Genomic DNA, 10,535 nt, shown 5'->3' with positions numbered 1-10,535 from the left:
GGAGCTGGTTCTTTACCCAGTTATGAGAAAGAGTGTGTCACCAAAACTCTGGGAAAAACAAAAACTCTCCAATATTTTTAGTGTTAGAGAATCAAGGCATTACTTTATCCTGGCCAGGATGTACAACAGAAATAATTTCATCCACGCATACCCAGGTGTGCAGAGAAAACCATTCCATGACACATGGCTCTTTACTAGATTTTTCAGATACTTATACAGCCAAAACCCATAGAAATTCATTGGTTCGATGTTCATTGGTCCTAAGTTACATTTTTTTTTTAGTATTTGGTTTGTTTTGGTTACAGATTTCTTGGCCTCCGATGCTAATGAGGTCCTCATTCCTTGGTTCTCTTATCGGTCTTTTCCCGACCAGGTGTCGCTGACCATCCCAGGGGCGCTGTTTGGAGCTGATGGTCGTTAATGGTTCTTTAGATGGTCGTTAATGATTATCTTTTGTGTATCTTCTGTGCTACTCCCAGTCTGTTGAGCTGTTAAGCTCATCACCTCTTGAGTGATGAAACAGTCCTTTGAAAAGAAACTTAAAATTCGTTTCCTCCAGGCAAAGGCGAACGAAACTCCTGACTAAAGTTATATAAAAAAAGTTAAACTTGGTGTATTTTCCAACAAGTGGACTTGGTTGTGACTGCACTTTGACCTTTTTTTTCCTTCCTTTTTTCTTTTTCCTTTTTTTATTTTTTTCTTTCTTCATATGGCATTTTTTCTCCTTTTTTTTCCTTTACTTTTTTTTTTCCCTGGGTTTTTTCCTTTTCTTTTCCTTTTCTCCCGCCTTTCTTTTCACTCTTTCCCCTTCTTTTTTCCCCTCATTCTTTTTCCTTTTTTTCCCCTATTCTGTTTCCCCCTCTTTCCGCCCTTTTTTCCTTATTATTCTGTAGACGTACTTTTTATATAACACAGGCGCTGCGGGGTCTCCCCCGTGAAGGGCCGTGACTTTACTTGTTTGGTTTGTGAGAGGGGAGAGCCTGTCCTGGTCTCGGTGTCACTGCCGGGTCCCGGTGTCACTGCTCGGTCCCGCTGTGTGTCACTGCCCGGTCCTGGTGTCGCTGCCCTGTCCCGGTGTCCCTCCAGGTCCCGCTATGTGTCACTGCCCGTTGCCGCCGCCGGGGGGCGCTGGCGGGTGGCGCGGTGCCGTGTCCGCCATGGCGCCGCAGTTCTGGGTGCTGCGGTGCTGCAGCTGCCGCCGCTTCCAGGGGCAGCAGGTGGGGCCGGGTCGGGGCGGGCCGGGACGGGAGGGGGGCAGTGTGTTCCGGGCCCTGACCGACCCCTCTGTGCCCCCCCAGGTGAAGCGCAGCCGGCGGTGGAGCTGTAGCGTGTGCGGCCAGCGGCAGGCCCTGCAGAAGGTGAGGGCGGCCTGCCGCCTGTGCCGCCTGTGCGGGCCCTGGGTGAGGGCGGCCTGCCCCCTGTGCCGCCTGTGCGGGCCCTGGGTGACACCGGGGCTGTCCCCTGTGCCGCCTGTGCGGGCCCTGGGTGACACCGGGGCTGTCCCCTCTCCTCGCCCTGTGCCCCTCTGGCCGCTCCCTCAGCCTTGTCCTCCTTCCTCCTGTGCAGGTCTACGGGCAGGGCTCGGGCCTGGAGTGCAGGCGGCACGTCCAGAAGCTGAACTTGCTGCAGGGGGAAGCGGAGGAGGCGCTTGGTTGGACATCTTGGTACAGCGTTTATTTATTTATCCTTTACCTGCTCCTGGCTTTTGATGTGCTGCAGCTGATGTGCGTCTTGACACACTGGGGGCCAACATGAGCAGGCCACGGGAAGGTTTTGTGGCCTGTGGAGAGGCCTTGACCGTGCTGGTTTTGGCCTCCCCTCATAGGAACAATCTCTTTGTTGGGGATTTAGTGTCCCAGCAGGTTTCTTTTGATCAAGATTTCTTTCAGATAACTATAGGTGATCAATAGCTTATGTTGGTCAGGCCTTTACTCATTAATATGTACACAATAATAGGGTTTGGGTTTGTTGTGTTGGGTTTTGATTTTTTTTTTTAATTTGGTCTTTCTTATGTACCATTTGTGATGTCCCTTTTACAGATTACAGTCTTCATCAGATTACCTCCTCAGAAAACATCCATTTGAAGAAGTTGCTGCCTAACTGTTGGCATTTAAGGGGTTCACACTGTGAATCTGTTGAGTAATCACTGCTGCTATTGATAAAAGACTTGTTCAGTGCAAACACTTCGGTGTAATTCCTGCTGGGCTGGAAAATCTGAGTAGCACCTTCCTGTTTATTTCATTTCTGAATCTGTTTATAAATCATCTAATCTTGAAGTGGTCTTGAACCAGTCCAGCCTTCTTTTTACTCCAAGTTATTTTCAGACATCGGTCAAGGGTAGTTACGTAACTTAGTTGTGATTACACAGTGCTTCACAATTAAGCTTGGGGAAGAAAGCTCATTGTTCACTTTATCAAAAAGTTATTTTTATTCTCAAAGAATTGTGAAATTCAAAACATTATGAAACAACTTCCCTTTTCCTTGCTTTCATGGGATTAAATCAGTGAGTTTAAATTGTTGTACCAAACAAACACTTATATCCCTAGCTGAGATCAATTAAAATTTATCATTTCATAATTAGTGGCTTTAGATCAAACTTGCAACTCTGTATAGCAACAAGGAGGGCTCTAACTAGAGCTTCTAATTAGATTTAATCAAGTATTTGTGCAATGTATCTTGCAAATCATTCACTTGGTATAAGTTTTTCCGTAGATCCTATTTTTTCTGATATGTCTCCGATCTAGTGTTCCTGTCCATGCTTTCTATTCAAACCCTTGTGCTATGACTGGGTGATTTGAGGGCTGTAAATCAACAGACAGGACTGTGTTCTAGAAATTGTAATTTAAACCTCTATTTTAGGTGTGTAGAAGACTCTGTAAATGACAGGAAAAATAGAGCAGCACAAGATGAGGGCAGTTCAGTCCAGCAGGTAAGATCCGTACAAAGCTGAGGTAAATACAAAACCATTCTGTTCTGGGTGAATCCCAGTGAAGCCAGTGATGCCTTTTTATGGTTCAGACAGCTGGGATGGTGTATCAGATCAGAGAGGCTCCTGCAGAGACACAGGGAGGTGTGCACAGAAACTACTGGGGACTGAACCTGGGAACGTGATACAGGGGCTGAACTGATTCATGATTTGAGGCATTTGGCACATGTGTAACAATACCAAAAATGAGAACCCCCATGTTTGGCTGTTTTTAATAATTCTCCACTATTGTAGGAGGGAAGGACAGAAGGCAGTCGTTGGAGTAAATATCTGGACCAGGAGAGTGAGGATCAGGAAGATGACGAGGAGGAGGCAGCTCTGGAAAGGCAACAGTTCTGTTCCCAGAGAAAGAACACTGTGGGAGAACAAAGGTACAGAGAGAACATTTTGCAAATTCAATTTTGCAATTCCTGCCCCCCGAGTGGTGACACTTGATTTGGAGGTGTGGGAGGGAGCTCATCTCTGAGATCTGGGCTAAGGTGCAGGTTGCACTGTATGACCTGAGCTGAGCAGGGATGTGGTATTTGGGGATAAAGAGCCATGCATTTTATGAACCTCTCTGGTGATCTGTGAAAAGAATCACAGTGGATCTAACCTGTCCTCTTTGTGAATGGTTTTCTTGGCCAGGAAACACCTGAAGTATTCCCTCTCCACTGATGCTCCAGAGTATGCAGAAGAACGTGGAGTTTCTCAGCTTGGCAGTCAAGCCAAAAAAGTTAAAACCACTGAGGTATTTTAGCTATAGAAGATGCTCCTGTTCTCTTTTGTATCATCATAAATTTGAATTTTTATGAGTCTTTCTCTGCTCTTCTCCAAGCAAACCAGTGAATGACTGGGGAGGAAAAGAAAATGTGTTGGGGGTTTCTCTCTGAAAGGTTTTATTTAAGCAAAGCCAATGCCACCCTTAATGCTTCTATGCTACATTTATAACTAAGTTCTCTCCCTTCTTACAGCACAAGAAATGCTTTGTAGCAGTGCCTGATGGACATGATGGAGATGCTGGTTCTGGAGGCAGTGTGGTTCCTGCTGTCTGTGAGACTGTAGTGCCTGAGGAGAATACACAGCCCCAAATTGCTTGTACCAAACCATCCAAGTGGGCAAAGTATCTTCCATTATCTGACAACTCCAGTGAAAATGCTGCTGCAGTGACTGTGGCACTGCAGGAGGACAGTGGAGGTGTGGGGCTGGACAGCACTGCTGCTGGGGGGGCCTGGAGGTGCTCAGGACAGGCTGGAAGAACTCTGCCTCAGGGTACAGGTTTTGAATTGAAAAAGTGTGTTGCTGGCACTGGAGATCTGGCCTTGAGACTGCCCAGCAGCAGGTGTGCAGTTGAGGATATGCTCAGAGAACCTCACAGCCAGGTGCTGAGGGTGGGAGCTGCTGGAGGAAGGTGCTGCCTGGATACCACAGGGAGGGTAAACACCCTTGTTAACTCTAACCCTGGGCCAAAGCTGAGCAACCCTTCTCGGGAGCAGCTTTTCTGCACAGGTGAGGACTTTGATGATCATCTCTGAGCTCAGACAGGTTTGGCAGTGTTCTTGTCTTAATGCATTTGATATGTTGTTTACTGACACAGTTTTGAACTAAAGGTGATTTTACTCAAAGCCATAGAGAACTGCACTATTAAAGTTGTTTACTTGCTTGATGGTTGTGTTTGGGGGGAAGGGGAGGAAGACACTGTTGTTCTCACGTTACAGTGCTGTCTAGCAACCTCAGCAGCTAGAAATAGGAATGGAAGTAGGTCAGCCTGGGGAGAGAAAGCTCCCAGGCTTTAAGGATTCCTGGCCTGTACAATTAACTTCTGTGATTGACTCCTCCTTACAAACTACAGCTCTTTTCCCCCAAACTCCATCTTGGTTGAGATCTCCTACAGCAACTCTTTCTTCCAGAGCTGCAAGCAAGCTCCAGAGCCAGCAAAGGATTGGGATTTCTCTTCCTAAGTGTACACCAAAATATGTGCAAAAATGCAGTCCTAGCGTGATTTGTTTTCAGCCTCATCCATAAATAACACAGCTGTGATACTGAAATGCTAACACAGACACATCACATGCAGTAGTATTTATTTGTCCTCCATTCTACAAGCACTTAAGAACATGAGACAGAAATCCAGAGTAAGAAGAATGATGAACCGCAATTAACTCGTGCTGCGTTATTTGCTTTTAGCTAGAAAAGTGCTTTTTGTTACTACTACAAGTGAGGTGGCTGCTTAGAGTACTGGATGGCATCTAGGGCTGCCCCAATGTCGCAGTTCTTGGTCTGCAGGAGCCGAGTGAGCCATCCACCCTCATCAGAGAAGCCCATGGAGAGCATCTGGGACAGGGACTCGATGAGGCGAGGATCAGCTTCTGTGAAAAGAAGAGTAGTTTAGAGTCCAGTTATTTCATGTAATTGGAAAACCAGGAAGGGTTTTAATAGCACTTTTTGAGAGAAGGAGACATGCTGCTGTCTCCCAGGAGTGCAGATGTTTGAGATAAACAATGCAGAGTCAGAGCTAAGGAAAGTGCTTAGTCAGTCTCAGCTGGCCTGGCTGCTGATCACAGTTGAGGGGCCTGAGACACTGTTACTGGCTCCCACCAGAAAAGTGCTGCCCTAAAGCCACAGGATGTATTGGTCCACATCCTGCATTAAAAGGCTCTCAAGTAGTACACAGCAAGGACATGATAGAGGACAGCACCTATTTTGTTTTGCTCAAATAGCATATTAGCCTAAGGTCAGACATCTGGTTAAGACTTAGCAGCCCACATAAAAGAAAGGAACCACCTGATCATCTCTAACAGAGTGCAAGAGCTGCTAAACCTGCCCAAGTCAGGGACAGGTTTAGCTAAAACAAGTCCTGCTTGTGTCAGGCCAAGTTGGCAGTTCCCGAGCCAAAGTTACTTAGTTTTGAAACCTGCACATTCTCTCCTACCTGGGGGGAGGTGTGGGTAGAGAGCAGCTTCTCGCAGTCCTGTAGGTCCTGGCTGGGGAGGATCCTGAGGCACATTCAGGGTGCTAGGGCCATCTGTGCCTGGCATTTGCAGAGACTGCAGTTCACCTGTGGAAGGATCCACTTCTTTGGATGATAAGTGGGTCCAGTCCTCCTCACCCCCTGATGAACTGCTAGACTCACTGTGTTCCTGAAATGGAAAAAAAAGGTCCAGGTGTTGCAGTGCTTTCCAAGGCAGGATGCACATTCCTATTTGCCCATAATATAAAGAAGTCCCACCACCTTTGCTATAAACCTTTATGGTTTAAAAGGTGCTGTATATCATTAAATCTACTCTCATCTCATTATTCACTTGCACCATGCATGCTGGGATGCATGGTGGGAGTGAATATTCCCATGGAAGTGATTATATTCAATTACTGTCAGTTCCTACCTGGGAGTGGAAGCTGCCATCTTCCATTTGTGTGGGCACAGGATCTACCACCATGTCTTGTATCTGTTCTGCAAGGACATTCACTTGTGTAGCAGACTCTGTGTTATTCCAGTCTGCTTTGGTCTGAACATTCTGGGTTGGAGCACTGCTGGTTGCCTCAGCATTGGTCTTTTCTTGGTTGGCAGAAGTGGGAGTCACTTTGCTTCTCTGTCCTCCGTGTTCCACATCAATGTCAACTTCAATACCTAGAAAAGCATTTGAAGTGGACAGAGTCTTAAGAGGTTTTTTCAAAGCACGGTCCTAAATGGATCAATCCTGCTCTACACTCAAGGTTTCTGTCATCCTACAATTTGCTTGTAACATGCAAGAATTAAAATGCAAAGCATTCTTTAATGAAGAATAACTAAGCACCAAAGAGTCATCTTCCTCTACACAGACAAGCCATATACTTAGAGGACCAGGACAGAAGTTACATCTATGTCCTCATAAACCAGGCAAAAGTCCAGAGTCATCACTGACTTGAAGTTAGTGTTACAGTGCTGACACATTAATGAAGTCTTTCCTCATTTTCTCTCAAAGAAAAATTACTGAGTGGCTGTTCTAAGCCTAAGCATTATTAGTATCCAAGTGTAAATTAAGCCTTTGAGGCTTAGGAGGCAGGAGATAATTCCAAGACCAGTCACAACACTTCTGGTCCTGTTACAGACCTGTAAGCCAGTCTCAGGGACTGGTAACAAACTGTAGGTCACTTACCCAGGGGGCTCAGAAAAGCTGCAACACTCTCCCCAACATTCTTTAGGAAGGTGACATTGGGGTCCTGAGGCTGGCTGTTAGTAGAAGCTTCTAGAAAAACAATTTCTTGTTAGCACACACAAGCTCAGAGGGAAAGGGCACCAAGGTGTGTCCCTGCAGAGGGTGTGTCCCCCCACAGGAGCTTAGTGCTCATTCCTGCCACTCACATACATTATGGAACGAAGCACTACACAGAAAAACTAACTGAGCTACCTTTGGAACAGAAAGCCAGCATTAGCATTGTTATGGCTCATTAGCCATGCTGAAAGGCAGATCTGGAGAATAGTGACATGCTTGACCTAACAGCACTGCTTGGTTGGGTTCCAGATACTTTATCTGCCTCCTCATTGATTGCATGGGCACAAGCACACCTTAAAGTAATCATACTCTGCGCTGAAAGGTGCCAATTATTTCAAGCAAATTAGATTAGTTCCTTTGTTTATTTTCCCACACAGACTCTACCCTGTGCTGCAGAACCTCAGCCAGCCTGAGGCTCCACCACCACCTTGTCTAGCAGGGCATCTCCTCTTACCTTCTGCAGCAGGTGCACTGGGGGCTGCAGCGGTGGCTTCAGCTTGCTCTGAGCTCTGGCAGGGAGCTGCAGGCCCAGGATACCCCCAGCAGTGCATCCAGGGGAAGGGGGGAACACCATGGCGCATTTTACGGAGCCAGCGTCCTCGGGGAAACCACTGCAAAGGGTGACACTCGTGTGACACTGGGTTCTGAGCAACTGGAACTCCTCACTTGAACTTGAGGAGTCTCCCACTCATCAATTCCCTTCCGTAGATTTTTTTGCTCACCTCAAATGGATTAAGCAGTGGGCTTTGGAACATCACCATGTTGTGCTCCTTGTGGATGCCCTTCCCCTCACAGGTGCTGCACAGGTCATAGTCTGGGCAGACACTGCACTTGAACCTGGTCCCCACCACGGGCCCCTCGCAGCCGTCACAGATGACGTTGGGGTGCACCATGTTGCGGGGAGGCTCCTGGCTGCACTGCGAGCGGTGCTCCCGCTTGCACTCCTTCTTCTCTGTTAACAAAAGGAAACTCTGCATCAACAACAGGTTACTATTTACAGGCTGGAAATCAGGCAGAGGAGGAAGCACAAACAGCCCGTCAGAGCAGTGCTGACTTAGTAGGTCAGTTTATTTTTACACTGGCTGTCAAACCTAAGCTGGGCTCATGTAAGAGACCTTAAACCACGTGCAAAGAGGTTTTGCAAAGATACCTTCTCCTGAAACCAGGCGTGCCTTATCCTAAATATCTTTTGGCACGCTTATTTTAGATTAATAGTGCACCACCTCATCTGGCTTCTCATCCTACCTTCCCAAGCACTGCAAGAACAAAATGTTTCTGGAGAAGGAATTAGGGAGGCGGATGCCAGGAACCATAACATGAGAATGGGGACAACAGGTGTGGCTCATTAGATGGACTGCAGATAAAGTTCTGAGGGCATCTACCTGAACATAAGGGACTAGGCAGCAACTCTGCACTGGGAAAGCAGAACTAAGGTTAACACGTTGTGAATATTTAAGATACCAGTACTAGTCTAATGTATGCAGGGAACGCGAATGACAACAGAGCCTTGCACTGGACCATCTGATAGGGCTGTGCGGAAACTTGCGGTTTGTTTACCCCACCTCAGACCCGTGCTCTGTCACATTACACCGCCCTTTACTTCACCTCCCCCGCAGGGGCCGCGGTTTCCACCGGGCCTGAGGACACAGGGAAGGGTCAGGGCTGGCTTGTCCCGTTTGGGGAGCGGGGCCAGGAGGCGCCGGCCCAGCCCCGCCGGCCGTACCTTTGATATAAACACGGAACACGCCATCCCGCACGTAGGGCATCGCCAGCTCCAACTCCTCGTCGCTGGAAAAGGCGATCAGGTCCCCGTCCTCATCTGGAAAGGGCGAGGCGCAGGATGAGGGGCCCGCTCGGGTTTCCCGGGGGATAACGGGGCACCCAGAGCCCCGCGATCCGCCACCCCCGGGACACCCCCCGGGCCCGCTCACCCTTGTAGTGCATGCGGAAGGCGGGCGGCGGCCCGGCCCGCAGCAGCCCCTGGAAGAGCTCGGCCACGCGGTCGTAGATGGCCCGGTAGCGGGCGGGCGGCGGCAGGGAGAAGCGGCGGATCTCGCGGGCCGTCTCCTCCTTGCCCAGCAGGTAGGCTTTCACCGTCAGCGCCGCCATGGCTGTGGCGCAGCAGGAATTGGGGCCGGGAGCCGGAACGCGAACAGGACCACAGGGCGGAGCGAGCGGCGGCGACAGCAGCGCCGGTGGGTGCGCTTTTATAGCGCCACCGCAGGCCACGCCCCCGGTGACCACGCCCCGGTGACCACGCCCCCTCCACCGGGCCAGGCCCCGCCCCGAGCCAGGCCCCGCCCCCGGTCCCGATCCGGATCCTGGTTCTGGTCCTGCTCCCTCCCCATCCAGCGCCAACGGGAAAACTGTCAAGTCACGTTTTCCTGCAGCCGGGAAAACCTGTGGATACGTACAACCTCCCCTGTCTGCTCCCTGCCCTGTCCGGCCCCGGGTTTGTGCCCCGGGGCAGCGCCAGGAGCGTTTGGGGACGCGGGTTGGTCGTTGTGGTCCCCAAAGCCCCAGCGGGGAGTGGGTGCGACATGGGGACCCTCGGGGTGGCTCCGAGACACGGCGGTGGGGAAACACCACAGCACGGGGCTGCCCTGGCTCCATCACCGCTCGGCCATCCCGGTCCTGCCTGTCCCTTCCACCACGGGTGACACCGGGGCCAGCTGGGCCAGGGGACAGAGGTGACAGCCACGGGCCAGCCCCGCTCGTGCAGCTCCCGCCGGAGCGGCTGGCGTGCCGGGCATGGCAGGAGTGAATAACTCTTCCCTGAACCCCGCGTTATGGAAGGAGGGGGGACTAAAAATAAAGGCAGCGGTGTAAACACAAGTGACATTAAGGAGGATGTGCTGTGGCCTTTCCAAGCCGGCTGGCAGCAATATTCTGCAGATCAGATACAGTTGACAGGCCTCTTAATCCGGCCACAGGAGGGTTCAGCTGGCAGAACACACCATCTGTGCTGTCCAAGCATAATTAAATAATGATGGATCAATGATTATTAGGTTCCTTGTTGGTGTTAATTTCCTCTCACCCAAGGGCCTGACCACTCTGACTCTTGGTGCTGTGTTTCTTCGTTTAAGATATTAAGAACTTAGGAGAAACTGTCATGATTTATCATCTTCTGTAATCAAGAGAAGCATAAATTTTAATTTCCACAATGGAAAGGTAGTTTATTTCTTGACCTAAAGTATATATATGTTAAAACACTTGGCCTTTCATGTAGAGACATTTTTTGGCGTAAGCATGACAATGTTGAAATGGCAACCATTTCCTGGAAAATAGTATTTATCATGGAAAAGTTTGCCTCATTTAAG

At 49.3% G+C, this 10,535-nt stretch overlaps 2 protein-coding genes across 5 annotated transcripts; one reads left to right on the top strand and one right to left on the bottom strand.

Annotated features, from left to right (window-relative positions):
* The first annotated feature begins 254 nt into the window (after window positions 1-254).
* Window positions 255-4,934, top strand: MRNIP (MRN complex interacting protein). 2 transcript variants are annotated; one of them, XM_083871808.1, is made up of 7 exons: window positions 255-1,217; window positions 1,299-1,358; window positions 1,567-1,664; window positions 2,860-2,929; window positions 3,221-3,357; window positions 3,614-3,716; window positions 3,940-4,934. In XM_083871808.1, exons 1-7 carry the CDS (start codon window positions 1,095-1,097, stop codon window positions 4,498-4,500), a joined length of 1,152 nt encoding a protein of 383 aa, XP_083727934.1. In that variant the 5' UTR covers window positions 255-1,094; the 3' UTR covers window positions 4,501-4,934. The 2 variants fall into 2 exon arrangements, with proteins under 2 accessions (XP_083727934.1, XP_083727933.1); XM_083871807.1 differs by having other exon boundaries at window positions 255-1,358.
* Window positions 4,935-5,029: 95 nt separating this feature from the next.
* SQSTM1 (sequestosome 1) lies at window positions 5,030-9,385 on the bottom strand. 3 transcript variants are annotated; one of them, XM_083871804.1, is made up of 8 exons: window positions 9,147-9,385; window positions 8,939-9,034; window positions 7,938-8,167; window positions 7,670-7,826; window positions 7,099-7,188; window positions 6,346-6,590; window positions 5,895-6,102; window positions 5,030-5,331 (listed from the first exon to the last, which is right to left on the bottom strand). In XM_083871804.1, exons 1-8 carry the CDS (start codon window positions 9,322-9,324, stop codon window positions 5,174-5,176), a joined length of 1,362 nt encoding a protein of 453 aa, XP_083727930.1. In that variant the 5' UTR covers window positions 9,325-9,385; the 3' UTR covers window positions 5,030-5,173. The 3 variants fall into 3 exon arrangements, with proteins under 3 accessions (XP_083727930.1, XP_083727931.1, XP_083727932.1); XM_083871805.1 differs by having other exon boundaries at window positions 7,099-7,185; XM_083871806.1 differs by lacking the exon at window positions 7,099-7,188.
* Between the last annotated feature and the right edge of the window lie 1,150 nt (window positions 9,386-10,535).

Source organism: Zosterops lateralis (genome assembly GCF_965231275.1).
Source record: "Zosterops lateralis genome assembly, chromosome: 14".
In the NCBI taxonomy this organism is placed as follows: domain Eukaryota; kingdom Metazoa; phylum Chordata; class Aves; order Passeriformes; family Zosteropidae; genus Zosterops; species Zosterops lateralis.
The sequence above is the reverse complement of the archived record's forward strand: the minus strand, read 5'-3'. Positions and strand labels throughout refer to the sequence as shown.